This window comes from Suricata suricatta, chromosome 3 (assembly GCF_006229205.1).
Source record: "Suricata suricatta isolate VVHF042 chromosome 3, meerkat_22Aug2017_6uvM2_HiC, whole genome shotgun sequence".
In the NCBI taxonomy this organism is placed as follows: domain Eukaryota; kingdom Metazoa; phylum Chordata; class Mammalia; order Carnivora; family Herpestidae; genus Suricata; species Suricata suricatta.
This window is the reverse complement of record NC_043702.1, coordinates 136939711-136957731: the sequence shown is the minus strand read 5'-3', so window position 1 is coordinate 136957731 and position 18021 is coordinate 136939711. Positions and strand designations below refer to the sequence as shown.

The window sequence follows — 18021 nt, the reverse complement described above, 5'->3', positions numbered from 1 at the left end:
CTCATGTGCAGAACCTAAAGAACCTAAATAATAAAGGTTGTCACTCACACTGTATTTTCACCCATGACCCCCAGTGCAGGTGACCTCCAGTCTACTGTCTGAGGTCACACTTCCCAGATGCTGTTTCTTTCTGTCCTGCCTGAGCAGGTGAGAAGATCAGGACATAAGAGCCTTTGCTGTGCCCCCAAACAACTGAGTAATAACAGTGCAGGCAATGGTGAAGGTCGGGCGGCCTGGCCAGGCTCAGGAGTCAAAGGGCACATCGTTCCTCAGTTTGGAAGGGGCCCTTCACACTGTCAGGGTCGGCAAACGTTGGTGCGTGTACTGTTTGACTAATTGACTCCCTACCCAAGGACTCACTCTGGTCAGAAATCACCTTTGGGAAAATGCCACTTTGTCAGTGGGAGAGTAAGGTAAGGTGAATCTTGGCTCTGCTTTCTGGCCAGATGGCTTTTATTATTGCATGCTAAAATGTGCAGCTCCACGTTTCTGTGCCTCTCGCCACTACAGCGCCCTTTCTGTTTTTAAGGAAAGAAGGCTTGTCCAAATGTGGAAGATGCAAGCAGGCATTTTACTGCAATGTGGAGTGTCAGGTAGGTTCTGGGCCACCTGGCAGGGAGGGCCTTGCTTCCTTCGAAGATTGGGAACCCGATGGCCTTCCTTTCTTTGCCCCCACATTCCCAGCACCCTTTTGCCGCCAAAGCTCGAAAGCTTGGTGTTGGCCCGGGACATGGCCGGATACTCGTGAGTGCTGGCCAGGACGGACAGGCAGCCAGTGATAGACAGCACCCCCTGGGGGCCACGCGCAGGTGCAGGAGAAGGGAAGACACCAGCAGAGTGTGTTGGGTACAGGCAGGTATATTACTAAGGCTGACACTTTGCCCCCAAGGCCACCAGCAACAGATGGAACACTGCGGAGATGACACAGGAAAATGTCAAATTGGTATTTTTAAAATATTTTAATTTTTGCTGTCACAGTCCTGTGTCTTTATAAATCCCCATAAGCAGGCCACATGTCGCCCTTGGCCTGTTCAAACCGAATCTGATTCCAGTCTCAGGTGAGCCCATGGCACAGCCTTGGTATAACCAGAGGGCGACTGCTCCGAATGGTACTTGGAGCTGGTGCGTTGGAAGCGGCCAGAGCTGGGGGTGCCCAGGAGGCTGGTTGCATGTGGGCCACGGCCATCTGGTTTGCCGGATCAATCTCCAGGGGCTCCTGAACCGTGGGAATGGGAAGCTCAAGAAGGGGTTTGGAGGAACTCATGTTTTCCATAGTCGTCTAGTAGATTGTAGTTCCATAGAAGGTTTCTGGTATTCCACAGAAAACGCATTCCACATTGTAACAGTTTGAATTAGGGAGAATGTGGTCTTTGACTTCCATATACCCTCCTTAGTCTGTTTTTTGGTTTTTTAACGGAAACCTAGTCATACCCCTGGGAAATGCTGTTGCTGTTTAATAGTGTTCTAAGTCACAGGGTGGATCTTCCATATCTTACCTCCTTTTTTTTTTTTGTGGTTATTGTTCCTGCCATACTTCATATCATTTACTTCCCCACCCCCAACCCTCAATAATACTTTTGATTACCCACTATTTTATTTTTTCTTTATCTTCTCCCTATGCAGTTGGCCTCTGAAAGTCCCCAAGGAGCATTATTCCATAGTAGTGGGAGAGGTTGCTAAACCCTGGTGTCCTGTCTGGCCATAGAGCTGCAGTAGCAATGGCCCCTTTCCAGAAGGAAGCATAGGCTGAGCCCTCGGCCCAGGGATGTCTCCCTTGACTCAGAAGGCCCAGTGCACAACCTACTTTGTGTCTTCAGAGGTTGTCAGCCTGTGTGACAGTGAGAATATGAATGGGCTTGTAGTTGAGTTTTCAGTGAGTGTGCCTTCTTTCAAAGAAGGAGTGATCATAGTTGGTTCCCACTGGCTGTGGATAGAGAATTCTGTGGTTAGATTGCTTTGGTGTTGGGGAGATCAGTGAGCCCTGGGAATTCTAGGATTTGATTCCAGGCATGATATGTTAGCTCCTTCTGTATTTAAGTTAAATACTTCTAGAAAACTCAACTCATTCCATTTTGATCCTTTAGAGAGGGAAGATAATAAAACCACATAGAGTTCAGACAGTATAACACAGAATAGTAGGAGATGATCCTAGCTCTGCAGCCTACCAGCTCCATCAACTTGGCAGGTCACAGGATGTCTCTGAGCCCAGTTTGTTCAAATGTGAATGAATGAAGGCAGTAGGGCCCACTCTGACCGATGGCAAGGACATGGTGGTCTGATAAACTGTGATGCTGTGTATGGGCTTGAGGGCCTATGAAAAATAATATGACACTAATTTAGGCAGGACTGAAGCTTAGCCTATAAAGTATATAGCATCTGTCAGATTTGAGGGACTTGTGTGTGTGATTTTTTTTTTTTAACCTTGAGAGAATGGATGGAGTCTAAGGACTTGAGAACACTAGCAGTGTACGTCATGTGAGTCATGCCTATGTCAAAATGAGTCTTAACTTCTCTGATTAACTGTGAACACTGCATTAATGTGAAATACCGGCATGTGTGAGAGGCCGAGTTAGGTCTAGGTCTTCTGAGCATAGTGCTGACTTCTCCTCCACTAGGCCTCACTAGGTATCATTATTGTGATGAATCATTATGGTCCCAAGTTGGGGTTTTCAAGGCGGCCATTGTGGTGCCCTTTCTCTTAAGGACCTAGTTTCTGCAGACTCTGAAACCTCCTCTGTGAGCACACCGTGACGGTGCTCCCGCTGGGGAGGGTCACATTCATCCAGTACACCAGCCTGGCTGTATGCGGATGCCTGCGCAGGTGGTCCGATGTTGAGGAGGTGGCTTGGCCAGCAGGGAAGGCTGACATGGGGGCACGGGGGGTGGGGGTGGCTGCTCTGTGACGTGAAGTCATGTTCAGAGGCCCTCGGGCCAAGACAGCTTGCCGTGTCCGGCCTCACCAAGGGGAGGCCTCCCTGCCCCTGACCCAGGGTTGCCGCGGGACTCCATCAGCCCTGGCAGGTGCTTCTGTAGTCCAGTGTTTTCTGTGCTTCTGCGAAGTATCTAGGGGATCAAGTACCCTCCTAGGTGACAAGCGATACATGCTTCCTGACCCCACTTGTTACTGGAGGTGACAGACGGGATTTCATCTGGAAGTTTCACTTTTGTTTCATCTGTTCCCTTTTGCTGAAGGGAGAGGTTAGTGGCCGTTAAGGTTTTCCGTCCCTCGGTACTGAAGAGCTGACTTGGTGCAGGGCAGTGGATTGTGGTGACTCACAACGGTCCTAAGTGTTTACTGAAAGTAAGTGCCTGGAAACACACGGCGGTTCGGGAGCTTCATACATAAAATTACTAGGGAGGATCCGGGGGCATTAGCACCAGATGAAAATGTGTTCAAGGTTCTTCCCAAGGGGATGCTGGGGTGGGATCAAAGGGGAGGCTGTGCTGCAAGAGAGAACGTGGCACAGAACAAGGGCAGCGATGGTTAAGAGGCAAGTAACAGAGCGATTCTCCACCTAGGAAAGCATCGGGTGCTACTCTTACATGGGCCTTCTTCACAGGGAGACCCCGCCCACCTGGAGTCCGGGGGGCGGGGCCTGTGCCCAGACAGCTGTGGGCGGGGCCAGAGTGGAGGTTGCCGGGTCGAGCAGGTCAGTAGATAAGAAAACAGAGGCCACAGAAGTTGGGTGACCTGACCAAGGTCACGGTGGCAGAGCTGAGACTAGACTGTCCAGATCCGTAGGCAGAGGGCCGTCACTTCCCAGCACTGTGCTCGGGAGTCCCCGGGGCCCTTGCGAGAGGGGCCTCTATGGGAACGTGTCAAAGAAAGAAATGGCTTTTAGTGGATGTGACTCGAGAGAGCCGGTCTTCGCCCAAAATCTCTCCCAAAGTGCTAAGACCCACGTTCCTCCCAGCGGGTTTCCCCTTTCCGGGGAGCACAGCGGCTCTGGAGGTCGTTCACGTGCAGTCTCTCCCAGCCCTCCCCTCTCACCACAGTGCTGCAGGAATTTGCTTTATTTTATACAATTTGGCGATATCTTGTCCCATTTACTTTTCTCTTCATTCACTTGACTCAGTGTGATCCTGCCAGAGGAAAGATTTTAATTGATGATGCATGAAAGGATAATGGGAGGAAACATAAAAGAAATCGAAATTCCTTTTTAGTTAGGCTTATTTTGTAACCTGTGTGTTTTAACGAACTATATTTATTTTTATAAATATGCCTGGAAAGCTAAGTATATTATTCCCTTCACTTAGACTTCTTCATTAAGTTGCACCGTGACAGGTTCAAGAGAATAGTTTTACCAAGTTATTTTATAGAGGAACCATAGAGAGTAGAACTTTCTAGGGTATTATTTATTAACATTAACAAAGAGAAAAGAAATGATTTATCATTCATAAATGGAAGTGATGGGGTTAGGAGTGTGCTTTTGAAAATAAGAAGGGGCATGCCCCGATGGGGATAAAAAAGCATGTTTGAAGAGCATGTGACTAAGGATGAGAGAAAATTTGTGACTTTTGTCATTGACTAGACAATAACCCAAGCATAGAAAATGCCTAAGAAATGCCCATCTGACCCTGTAGTTGTTATGGGTGATTTAGTGAATGGGGCCAGAGTCATAGGTTCAGTCCTGGTGAAATTCATTTTGGTCTCTTAACCCAAACCCAGGGAGCATCTTGAACTTGATCACTCTTTTCTCTAAATGTTTCCCATCGCATGTAGGAAAGCATGGGGATGAATGAACCAGAGTGTCCCATTGTTCTGGTGTAGGACCAGGAGACAAAAACATGTCCTTGTGACAGGGGCTCAGCAGCCTTCCTGTGAGATGGTCGGTGTGCACCTGATGGCTTTTGCAGCGTTCTTCTGGAAGAGAATGATAGTGGCAGCAGGAGTCACGTGACGTTTTCTCAGTGTCCCACATTTTAGGAAGTCACGTGCGTCCATCCTAGTAGACTATGTCTGCTTTGAAAGCTCCATTAGAGCAAGGTAAACAGATGCAAGAGTTAGAAAAGGAGGACTTCGCACTAAAGCCCCCCATATCCTGGTCCAGGAAGATAGCATACCATTTTGCTCAGCAGAAAACTGGATGAAATGACGGTCACCCTTTACTTCCAGTGCTGGAGATGCTGGGGCACCATGAGACGATGTCACAACTCGTCATGCATCTTCAGGCACTTTTGTCTACGCACAAAAAAAAAAACCAGAGCAGTGATTACGCTGGCCGAAAATGACTTGGAAGTTGAAAAAGGGTACAGAAATGTTTGTATCTTTTACGTAGATCTAATTGTTTAATTTTATTGCACAAATACTCCATACTCATTTTAGAAGAATTAGGAAGTACAATCTGAAATGAGAACAGAAGGAGTCTCCAGAATCTTGTCGTTCCAGAGAAAATCACTACTGGCACTTTGGGATATGTCTTTCTGAGTCCTTCCTGTGTGGTTGTTTGTATATTAATTCTCTGGAGAATAGGATCCAAATTTACATTAAATTGTATAAAGATTTCAATCAGGGCAAGAGTAATAGCTTGACTTTTGAAGAAAAGTATTAGAAAGAGTTGTAGAAGGGCAGTTGGGTGGCTCAGTCGGTTAAGCGTCCAACTTTGGCTCAGGTCATGATCTCTCTGCTCGTGAGTTTGTGACTTGCATCGGGCTCTGTGCTGACAGCTCAGAGCCTGGAGCCTGCTTCAGATTCTGTGTCTCTCTCTCTCTCTGTGCCTCCTCTGCTGACTCTCATTTTCTCTCTCTCTCTCTCTCTTTCATTCTCAAAAATAAATAAACATTAAAAAAATTAAAGTTTTAGAATGACAAAAATGGTTGAAAAAGCATAAAGCGTTCTCTGTGTACAAAGAAACTTCAAATACTAAGAAACAAAACAACAAAACAAAAACTATTGATTGATAACATTTATTCCTGTTCATCAGGCCAGCTTGATTTTTTTCCAGTTTTGTCCAGTCTGATCATGTATAATTTTTTATAGTCCTAAGTAGGGCAGATTGCCTCTGTCGGGTTCTCTGTTCATTTGGACCCTCTCTGCCATAGAAGAAGTACGCAGGACGTACTCAGACCCCGATATTTCTGTCAGCTGCTGTCCTCCCTCCCACCTTAAAAAAAAAAAGAATTAAAACAGCAGTGCTGTTGAAGGACATCTTTGTCCTTCCTCCCTTAATCCACATCTCTCACCACCTTCCAGCAGACAGTGAAAACTTACTCTGGGAAATTCCTCTTCATGAAACTTAAGTGATTCTGCACTTTGAATTTCTCCAGCTCTCTGATTTGACTGCCTTGTGTGACCGGTCTCACATTACAGGTGCTCTTTAAAGGTCTTCTGACATAGTCATGACAAAGTCAGAGACTTCGGTTCCCATTGCTGCCTCTAGGGTCGGTTGTAGGGCTTGATGGAATGAAGGAACTAACTAGGAGATGAACTGTGAACCAGTGAGTTTTGAGAGGGCACTGTGTGCCAGGCGCTGCTCTCCTCGATGGGTTTATCGGATCCTTCCAGGGACCCTTTGTGGCTGCATGAATGCCTGATGATTCCTATATGAGGGTCTGCCATCTCTTGGTCATCTTCAGGCTTCGTCTCTGATTGTCACTGTTGGAAGGTGTAAAATCAGAGACTCAGAATTCTGGACCTGCTAAGTAACTCGGGGATTATGTTATTTACAGCCCAGGGTACAGATGCGGACGGATTAAGAGGTCTGCCGAGTGTCACATAGCTGCAGAGCAGGGAAAGAATGCAGGTTTCCTGAGCCCCAGACCAGCGGGCTTACTTGACTGCTCTCTGCTCCTCTCCCACAGTGTTCCTCGTGGTTCGGTTCCCTTCCCTGCGAGGACACGTTCATATCAGTAAATGTTACCGTTGTGTGTTATTTTTACTAAGGTTAATTTTCTATTCTACTAATAAGTTAATTTTATAATACATAATAGATAAATCATAGTAAGGAAGGTTCATATTAAACGACTCTCTCCCCTGAGTCGTTAAACACCGATAACAAGACCTGCAGTTCAGAAGAGCAGCCGCTGGGGGGCCCTGCGGAGCCCTTCTCCTAGGATTGCTCTGTTTCACCCCAGACACTCGCTTGGAGATGTTAATTACCTGTCTGTGCCAGCCAGCGGTCCCTGTTTCCTGCAGCTATCCTGAGGCCTGCCGCCCTCTTGTCCTTTCTCTCTCTGCCTCATCACCGTGCTCTCATTTCAGGCTTTGGCTAAAAACAGATCCCCTTCTCCCTTGTGCCCATCTTGTCACTTCTTTCTCTCCCTGCCCTTAGTTATATTCGGCACGGTGTTATTTAACCGCACAGAACATCTCGGCACAGAACTCGAGCCGGTGGCCTGTGCCACATAGCGTATTAAATGGTTAAGTGACATGGTGTTTTTCCTTCTTGGGATGGAGATGAGGGGAAAAGAGGGTAGAGGGACATCTTTGTTCGTTCAGCAACGTCGTTAAGTGCCTGGTGAATGCCAGACCTTGTTCTAGGTTCTGGGGTTATAAATGTGAGAAAAAAGCACGCCAGACTTGAGTTCCTTTGTTTTAATGGGGAGAGACAGATACTAACCAAGAAACGCATAAACACGCTGGAGTGTATCAGGTGGTGAGAAGAGCCGAAGAAGCCTAGAGCGAGGAAATGGACAGTGACGGACAGGTGCTGTTCTGCTAGGCTCTTCACCGCCAGCATCTTGGGAAGGTGACATTTGAGCAGAGACGTGGAAGACTTAGGCAGGGAGCAAAATAGGTACCTAGGGGCAGAGGGCAGTAGTCAGGGATGTAGCAAGTGAAAGAGGTCTTACGGCGGGAGCACGCACGGTCTGTTTAAGGAGCAACAGGGGGGCTGTGTGGTTGACGTAGGAGGTGATGAGGTCAGAGGGGTGGAGGGGGGCTCCCAGCACGAGTGGGTCATCGTCATCTTTTAAAAAATTTTTTTAATGTTTATTTTTGAGACAGAGACAGAGCATGAATTGGGGAGGGGCAGAGAGAGAGAGGGAGACACAGAATCCGAAGCAGGCTCCAGGTTCTGAGCTGTCAGCACAGAGCCCAGTGCAGGTCTCAAACCCACCAGTGGTGAGATCATGACCTGAGCTGAAGCCGGGTGCTTCACCGACTGAGCCACCCAGGCGCCCCCATCGTCATCTTTAAGATTTTGCCTTTTGCTGTGGGATGAGAAGCCCTTAGAAGGTTCTGAGCTGAGGCCTGGTGGGATCGAGTTCTGTGTAGCAGGATGGACTGTTGGGGCTGCTCTGTTGGCCTGGCCCGCGGGGGGCAGGGGCGGCAGCAGGTGTCCAGGCAGGAGGCCTGGGCAGTACTGGTGGTGCAGCAGGGCACGACGGTGGGACCAGGCGGAGCGATCAGGTTTCAGGTCTTTTCTGATGGCAGGGAAAATGGGTGTGCCGGAGGTGAATGTGGAGTGTGACGGGGGAGGCAGGGGAAGGGGTGGCAGGAAGTCCCTGGGCTCCAGCCTGAGCATCAGCAGCCTGGTGTTTTCTGAGGTGGGAGGGCCTAGGGAAGAACCGGACACACCAGTTCCGTGGGACGAGGGTGAGTCTGAAGACTCCATCAGTATGCCAAGTGCTCGATACCCCCCTCCCCAAGCCATCCTTCCACCTCTACCCTCTTACCCTCCAAATCCCCCCTCAGGTCATCCTCCCTCCACCCCTGCCCCTGAGCCCTCTCCCTTTCCTCCCAGTTTCCAGCTCTGCTCTCCCTGCAGTGCCCCTCCCCCTGCTGCCCCTGACCTCCTCGTGCCAACCCTGCTGGGTTTTGTCAGTCAGCGGTGACCTCCATGACATCCAGTCCATTCTCAGTCATCCCACCACCCTCGCCGCCAGCACCCGCATCGCTGGTCCTCCCCCTTGCTCGGACTGCTTTTCTCCTGGGCCACCACAGCACCATGGTGTCCATCCCCCTCACCTCGCCCGTCTCCACAGATGGCGTCTTCACCCTGCCAGCAGTGGCCCAGCCAGGGGCATAAGAGTGACAAGATGGGACCAGAAGGAACCCAGTGTTCCTGTGTTATCAGCTGAATCTCTGGGGAGTCCATATTCCTAAATATTCCCAGTAGTTGCCTTTGCCAGACCCTTTGCGGGCCCTGGACAACGCCTTCAGTTGTGTTTTGCTTTTTATCACCTGTAAAAGGGGACGAGTTGCTGAGCACAGCTATCAGCTCTTTGCCCTGATGTGAGAAGAGAACCAGATAGGGCTGTGAGGGAGCAGGGCCACGTCAGTGGCTCATACCCCAAATCACTCACCACTGCAGTGGGACAGCTCCCACAGATAATGGAAAGCTGTATGCGTTGTTTGGAATCACAAGAGGCTACAGAAAGACACGAGATGCTTGATGAAAAAACACAAAGCAGATTTTCTCATCCCAGCAACCTTGGCCAGGCCCAAGTCAAGGTCACCTAGCCATTTCTATCTTAAAGGATGTTTTCATCTGTAGCTTTTGTGAGCATCATCATGTTTTCCAAAAGGAAACATATTTCACTTGACCTTAACTAGAAGGACTTACTGCATCCTCTCTTCTTGAACTTTATTCCTGTGTATGTGTGTGTTTAATCATTTTTTTTTAACCTTCCCAGAAAGAAGATTGGCCCATGCACAAGCTGGAATGTTCTCCCATGGTTGTTTTTGGGGAAAACTGGAATCCCTCAGAGACTGTAAGGCTGACTGCAAGGATTCTGGCCAAACAGGTGAGGAAATGGGACGATGTTCAAATGCATTTTCTTTCTCGTTTTTTCTTAAAGGTCAGAAAGATGAGTGACCTGTGGTGATCGTCTCTTGTTAAACATTCTTGCACCCTGGTTCCTGTCACGTCCCTATGGACGGGCGTGGGAACAACGGTCCCGGCATAAGCTGGTCTGTCCTTTGCCCCCTGCAAATTGGATGTCACTTACCCTACACCAGGAACATAGCCGCAGCTGTTAAGTTCTAAACTTTTTATGAGACAGGTTCACATAGAAAAATACGGCCTTTCAAAGCATGAAGACCTGAGTGAAAAAGACCTAGAACATCTCAGGGACCCAGACTGACCTGAGGAGCTTTGTGATTTCCCCCTTTCTTTCTGATGCCTGGAGTGCGCCCCACCCCCCTCCACACCGTGCATGTTCACCCTGTGTCCTTACTCGCTCTTGCCCGGCAAGGAAGGGGACGGAGCAACCGGCATGGCATATGCAAAGGAGAAGGGAAAGAGTAGGAGTGGGAAGAAGTAGAAATCGAGGTAAAGTGAGAGAGGAAGAGGGTAAAAGACAGAAGTAAGGAAAGAAATGCCCCCAGTGGGAGCAGATGACAGCTGTGAACAGTTTCTAGCACTGCTGATGCCAGGACCGGGGTCCTCTGCTGTTTGTGGTCAGTCGTTACTGGTTGGGGGCTGATGATGCCAGCTCTCCAAAGGACCAACCCAAGAAAACGGGAGAAGCACAGTAGGACATGTCCTTGTGACACCGTGAAATAGGTGGTGTGGCACTTAGAAGGCATGGTCCCGCGGAGGCGCTCACTAATACTAAGGAGGCGCTTGCTAATGGGAAGTTGGTGGCCGGGCCTCTGTACTGTACATTTTTTGAAGCTGAAATTTCATCCACCTCTTCTTTATACCTACCTCCCTGCTTCCCTTTAAAGCTTTCTATTTTTTACCTAAGCCAAATGTGATTGTAATGACTGGCACGTATGTGTCCCCAACCCAAGTCAGGATCCCGGGCCGCATAAACAGAAGGAGAACATTTCCGAACTCTGAGGTCATTGTTCCATTATGTGCTCGGGTCAGGTGCTCGCTGAAATGCCGCTTCCTCAGCTCCGGGCGACCACAGGATTCCAGGGTGGCCTGTAGGGTGAGACCAAAAACTCCAAATGGTTTTCCCCGGAGGATGTCAACTTTTGCGTCCTTATGAACAATTCTCTTTAAACATACGCTGAGTTCTGGGTCAGAAGGCAAGGGTAAGAGGAAATGGTGTGCCTCGGAGAGGCCTCAGGGTGAATAAGCTGTCGCAGGTAGATCCATAAGTGTCTTGGGGGGGATGGGTGACCCGTCTGTTGCTTCTCCCCTCCCCCATAATCCAACTCCTGTGTCATTTACAGAAATTGTGCTTAGGAATTCAGAAGAAGCTCGTGTGCTTTCCTGAACGAGCAGCCTTCTCAGACAAGATGACTTGCTAACCTTGCAGAAATGTGTCCCGGGAATGGGAGATTTCTGCTCCAAGAAAGAACAATTGAAATGTTTTGGGGCCAGGAGGGTGGTCTCAAAGCTCTGATGAGTTTACACCAGTTCCCATTCAACGTTTAGTATAATTACTACCACTACTAATAGTCCATTAAATGAAAAGTTACCTGCCCATCTTTTCATCTCAGTAGGACTGGATGATTAGAAAAACCAGACCATTTGTATTCTAGTAGCTTGCAAAGGATTAGGGGAGACGGGCTACCCAACTACCAAGGGGAAGCTTAACATGTTAACTAGGGAGGTGAGAGCGCCCTGTTAGACCACCTGTATCCCCAAATTGAATAGCCAGATTACAAAGACACGGCCTCAGGCCAGCTCTTGAGCTCCGCTTTTGAACTCTTGTCAACACCAAGTTTATTCATGTTCTCAAAGCCTAGCAGGTTTACTATTGTTAGCTCCTCTTGGGGCGTCTAGAACAAAGCCAGAAATGTGTTTAAAGTGAATCTGGGCTCACGGATACCACCAAAAGTGTTCTTTTTGAAACACAGAATTTGAGATCATTTTAGCCTATGCTTAAAGAAAGTGTAAAATGGACAGGGGGTTTGATTTTGTTCCTTTTTAGAAGGAGAAATAATAAATAGGATGGTTTCTGTGTAGACTCAGAGTCCTTTTAAGTCGGGGCCCTAAAAAGTTACTTCCCGCCACTCTGCTTTCCTGTAACAGGCATTTTTGAGCCTACTGTGTGCATAGGGCATTATCAGGGAGTTAGGAATGTGGCAGAAGCTGTAAAAAGTTTTCTGAAAGAGTGTCGGATTTGGGTGTTGGGCAGACAACTCTCCAGGCCCAGTGGCAAGACTCCTTGAGGATCATTGTTCTTTCTTCATGCCCTGAAAGCGCTGGGTTTTGCCCTGGTGGTTAAAATCTTCATCTGTGTGATTTCTTTCCAATCATTAGAAAGTCCACCCAGAGAGGACGCCCTCAGAGAAGTTGTTAGCTGTGAAGGAGTTCGAATCACGTAAGTCTTTCTGTGACTTCTGTGACTGGCCAGGGAGTTATTTTAGTGACACCATTAGCGTGGACTGGGCAGGGTTGAAGAAGGGAACGCACAGAAAGCTTGTATTCGTCGTGGTGGTGGGGATTTTAATGACTGGTTTTTACTTTGACTTGTGTGCTGTTTTGAAAAATGACTATAACTTTTTTTTTTTCCTGAGTTGACATGATTACTAGGAAATAATTAAGAGGAAGGAGGAACTCGGCAGGATGAATTATTGCATCCCGCGCTGTCTCCTGCTGGCTCTCCTTGCGTGCTGAATATTTTTGTATCTTTGCTGAATTGCAGTCCTATTAACAGCTGATGTCCTTACTGAAAGACATTCAATCCGGGCTGTCTAGCTTCTTGACCGTGACATAGATTCCAGGGCCAGTGTGGGGGGAGGGGGCCCAACTAGCCCAAAGCTGGTTGTTGGTCCTGGCCACCCATTCCTGACCTCATTACTAAGACTCAGTGGAAGTTTCATGTTCTGAGTGACTTCCCGGTTGTCAGAGGAAGAGAGGAAAGGAATGGCGTGCGTTTTTCCCCGAGAATTTATCATGTAAACCCCAGTCATAGGGAAGAATATTTTTTAGGGGTCCACATATTTTCTTTTTCCGTGCCACTTGTAGTAAGAAAAGGATAACGCTAGAAATTCAGAGTTTTCTACCAGGCGAATAATGGTTTGTTTACTCACAGATCTGGATAAATTAGACAATGAGAAGAAGGACTTGATTCAGAGTGACATTGCCGCCCTTCATCACTTCTACTCCAAGCACCTTGAGTTCCCTGACAGTGAGAGCCTGGTGGAGCTCTTCGCACAGGTCAGAATGCTGGCATTAGCTGCCCGTTACTCCAGCCTTTCCCTCCCTGCCCAGTCTCTCTCCCCAGCACACACTCGGGAAAGATAAATGGAAATAGACTGATGGCTTCTATGATGACAAGGCTGTTGACCTGTCAGACCCTCTTTTGCAGAGCCCTGTCTGCTTGGTGACCTTGAACAGACCTTGACCTGGCCCTCCTTGATGGGTGGTGCATAGGGGAGTTGCCCTAGCTCTGCCTCTTGGCACAGAACGAGTTGATGAAAGCAGAGAGTTTGCCAATGCCCTCAGACTATGGCCTACTTGGAAGCTCTTTCAAAGGAAAGGACCATTTTCTTAAATAAATGTTTTAATGTTTATGTATTTTTGAGAGGAGAGTGACTGAGTGCCAACATGGGGAGGGGCAGGGAGAGAGGGAGACAGAGAATCGGAAGCAGGCTCCAGGCTCTGAGCTATAATTATGCATAGAGGCCGATGCGGGACTCAAACTCACAAGTGGTGAGATCATGACCTGAGCCGAAGCTAGATGCTTAACCAGCTGAGCCACCCAGGAGCCCCTGAAAGGAAAAGACCATTTGAGGTTCCCACATTAAAATATGACTTTTCTTCTCTTAAACCTTCCATTCTGACAGGAGTGTTTTTTACTGTTACCAACACTGTGTTGATAAAGCACAGGCAAATCCAGACATCCTTGAGAGGAAGGTCCTCTCAAGATGGCCCTAGGGAGGACAGGCACCATGGGGAGGGGTCCGAGTGAGTCTAGGTACAGGAAGTCTTTACTGATGGTGGCTAAGAAACCTTTAGAGAAGTCTAGGGTTCCCCAAATCAGATCTCATTAAGAGCTTAGAGAGATTTCCAGACAAGAGCAGCTTCGAAGTGGCGGAGGCGCTGGAAGCCAGCCGCGTGGACAGGCTGTGGGGCACAGGCATGGTGGGGACAGGTGCCGAAGGCGCAGTGGTCGCTCTCTGGCCAGGCGTGCTCTGGCTGTATCGATCCTTCTCTCATGCAAGGGTGGTTCCGTCTGGCGCGACTTGCGATCAGGTTTCTGTCCCTTTTCTGAGTCTTGCCCTACAAGCCCAACACGTAGTTGGTGAGTGACCCTCCCAGAGAGAGAAATACCAAAAACCTGCTCTGTGGGGGGAAATAGCAACATTCTCCTGCCAGAACCTTCAGTCTCTAGCTCCACAGAAGACCTTGTCTTACAACAGAGGAAGCATCACCAAATGCACCCTTTGGCCAGGCAATTCCGTTTCTAGGAATCTGTCCTAAGAAAGTAATCAGGGATTATGAATAGTAATTGACACGCAAATTGTCTGTTGTGGGGTTCTTTTTAAAATTGAAAAAATTGAAAAAAGAAAAAAAGGAAAAGGAACACAAAAAGGAAATACTATAAATGGCCAACAGTATAGGAATTTGGTCCGTAAAGTATGGCATAGCTTTATGATGGAAGGTTATATAGCCTTTATAACTTGTATTTCAACAAATGTCTGAAGATAAGGAAACATTACAGCAGGAAGTGTAAAAATAGGGTACAAATTGTGTACAATATGAAAATATACATATGCTAAATGAAGATAAAGTAGAAGCTCATAGTAATCTGAATTGTAGAACATTTTTGCTTTTTTTATTGGTTAATTTTCTGAATTTTTTACATTGAGTTTGTGTAACAAGAAAATACTAAAAAGAAAAGAAAGATTAAAAAGCACCCATAATTCTTCCATTTCAAAAATTACACATATAGAGAATGAATGGAGTCTTTATTACTTTTCCATGAGAACCCCCATGAGAATCACTGCTACCAGTTGGATGAATTCCTTGATGGATGTTATGCTATATAGATATGTTTCCATTTTGTGACTGTCAGCATCAGAAACAAATATGCTGTTCTTTTTAAAAGAAAAAATGGATTCCAGTCATGAGTATTAAAGTAGACATTCCTGATTTTCATATTATCCTGACTTTACAATACGCTTTCCTAAGTGTCCTAAGACAGTGGGTTTGGGTGACAATGGGAAGTTGAGGAATTGACTAATTTTCCATTTTTTTTTAACAAATACATGACTTTTTTTGGACTAGAGGAGGCATGGGTATATGAGAACGTAGGTGAGACGAAATGAATATAGTGTATCTTCACTTGAGCTGTGAAAAAAAGATAACTTTTCCTCCAACACAGTAATGCATATGCTGATAGGCTTTCTCTGTGTTGATGTAGTAGATATGGGACCATATTTTCAGAACTAGAAACCAAGGCCCTTGATCTCACAAGCAGGAGTATATTTGTGGTGAAAATGACTCAGGATCTCTGAAGTTTGGACTGACTCAGAAAATCCAGGAGATACAGATGTGTGTGTGTATACACACACACACACACACACACACACACATATACATCTATACATAACACGCATACATATATTCACACACACATATATAACTGAGATAATCAATTCCTTTTTAGACTATATTTATCAAATCATAATATCCATTTTAATGTGTGAGTGCACGTGTGCACACACCCACACACACGCACACACACACATTTTTTCCTGTATAAATTTGGATAGGGCCATTTCGTATCCCCAAAGGAAACCCTAAAGCAAAACTGAAAAGTGCTGTTCAGCGCCGTGCGCGCCTCTGGTCCTGCCTCCCAGCCTCAGGCTGCGTGTGCACTGTTCCAGCCTGAGCCCTCTCCTCTCTGCTCTGCTGGGGGAGGTGTGGGTTAGCCTGTGGCCCAGCAGCAGCTGGCAGCAGGAGGTGACTGCGCTCCTCCGACAGCACGGAGGTGCATTTTAATCACTGGGAACACATGCATGGCTGGGAAATGTATTTTGGGTGTGTGGCCTACATCTAGTCTAAATGCTAATTATGAGAATAGCTTTAGCAAAGTACCTACGCCTGATTTGACTTGAAAAAAAGGACAGTGGCCCATGCATCTTTCTTAACATGCAAGTTCACTTTTCTTCCCCAGGGATGTTTCAGAAGGGAGGGAAAGCTGGCAGGGAAATCGCTACGCAGCTTGGCTTACACTCCGTCACCGCCTCCCAGGAAGGGCCAGTGAGGACACTGTGCACACGGGCGCCTTTGCCCGTGAAGACACGCACTCACTCTTGCACAATGAGAGGAGGGGTAGGGCAGCGGGGGGGGGGGTGGAATCAAGCGACCAGTGGTCAGAACATTCAAGCCGGAAGGAAGTTGGAGTCCTAGGCTGGTCCAGCTGAGCTCCGTGCAGAGGAAGAGATTAAGAGGCAAAGAAGCGAGTCTCCCACCCTTTGGAGTTAGAGCTGTCTGCCCCTCCATCTGTTTTGAAAAATTGTCGCTCAGTTCTTATTTTGTCGTTCTGCAGACACTGCTGAGGCCTGTTACTACCTGGTCTGAGACTGTGGATGGTTTAGGACCTACGATGGTGCAGGACATGGAGTTCATGCCCCAGTCCGTTTTGTTGAATGAATGAAAAGTCCAGTTTACTCTTACCTACTGTTAGTTGTTGGTCATTGGTTATCGATTAATGTCCTGATGACAGAATAGGCTGGGGTACTTGAAGTTAGCACAAAAGTTACTATGTTAAGTTTCGTACATAGAAATGCCCAACGCCTCAGGACTTCGAAGCCTGTCTGTTGTTCTCCTAACCTGCAGGGAGCTCTTTTTGTAAATGCTGTTTGTGAATATGTTGAACTTACCGTAAGACCTGCAAGTAAGACCCATCATAGCCTTTACTTCTGTAGGTGCTGAGATTTCCAAGCCTTGACATTGGCCTTCTATGTAAAATTGCCATATTAATAGTCATAGATCAGAACGATTTTAGAAGAAAATGTTATAGTGTGAAACTCTTGTGTTTCAGAGAATTTTGCTGCCTGAAAGTCTGATTCCTGTCCTGCCACTCACTACATACATGACCCTGAACAAGTTCTTAATCATTCCTTCTTCCTGAGCCTCAGTGCCCACACCTGTGAAGTGGGTTATGTCAGAGTAGTGTGGCACATTTCTGAGAGGGGAAAGCTGCAGCACTGGGCACAGGGCCTGGCCCACAGTAAGTGCCAGGGGAGGCTGGTTTTCAGAAGCCCGTCCAGGGACGCCTGGGTGGCTCAGTCGGTTGAGCGTCCGACTTCGGCTCAGGTCATGATCTCACAGTTCGTGGGTTCGAGCCCCGCGTCGGGCTCTGTGCTGGCAGCTCAGAGCCTGGAGCCTGCTTCCAATTCTGTGTGTCCCTCTCTCTCTGACCCTCCCCTGCTCATGATCTGTCTCTCTCAGTCTTTCAAAAATAAATAAGTAAATAAAAATACAAAGCCCGTCCACTGGCCTGAAACACGCCCGTGCACCGTCTCCAATAGGGAAGAGCATGGTTCCAGCCCGTGGGGTGAACTCGCGCGGCGTGCCGTGGCTCTCAGCCTTCACGGCCGCTGGGGAAGAGCAGGGGTCTTGGCCTCTGCCACTCGCTCTGGGCAAGTCACTGCTCCTCCCACTTCAGATTCATCATTTGAAAAGTAAAAAGACTGGGTCCCCCCTTCCAGCTCTGAAATTGTAGATACACACGAAAAACATTCGCTGAATGGTCTCCCAGTGGACTGGGCGTGCCTCGAGGGCACAGACGATGGCCAGTTCGTCCTGTGTGCATAGTGCCCAGCACACGTTCTCCATGAATGTCAGTGGAGAGAATGAATTTCTGGAACAACACCAACTTGGGGGTGTGCATTCCTCATATTTAGCTTTCTAGCTCCAGGTTAGACTTCCACAATGGTGAGAGTTGCTCTTGGTATTTTTTTCAACGTAACATTTCTCTTTAAGGGTTGAGAAGGTTGCCAGTGGTTGATTTGGGCTGAGATGTGAAAGGAAGGTCTCCATTCTTTGACCTCAGGCCCTTGGCCCCTCTGCTTCTGGAGGGGATGGACAGCAGTTAGATCACCTGTGGAAGGGCTTTCATATTTACCACTTCACCTAATGGGATAGGTACTGGATTAAATGACTTCTTTTTTTTTTTTAACGTGTTATTTATTGGTGTGTAACTGACATACAATATTATATT

General features: G+C 47.5%; 1 protein-coding gene across 1 annotated transcript in view; it reads left to right on the top strand.

The window, feature by feature from the left end:
* Positions 1-470: 470 nt before the first annotated feature.
* Positions 471-18021, top strand: part of SMYD2 (SET and MYND domain containing 2) — a gene marked incomplete at its 5' end in the record, with an annotated part of 30957 nt that continues 13406 nt past the window's right edge. Inside the window, 4 exons of the mRNA XM_029933371.1 lie at positions 471-593; positions 9577-9687; positions 12105-12165; positions 12880-13004. Coding sequence (XP_029789231.1) covers positions 471-593; positions 9577-9687; positions 12105-12165; positions 12880-13004 — 420 coding nt within the window. The remainder of the gene's footprint in view (positions 594-9576; positions 9688-12104; positions 12166-12879; positions 13005-18021) is intronic.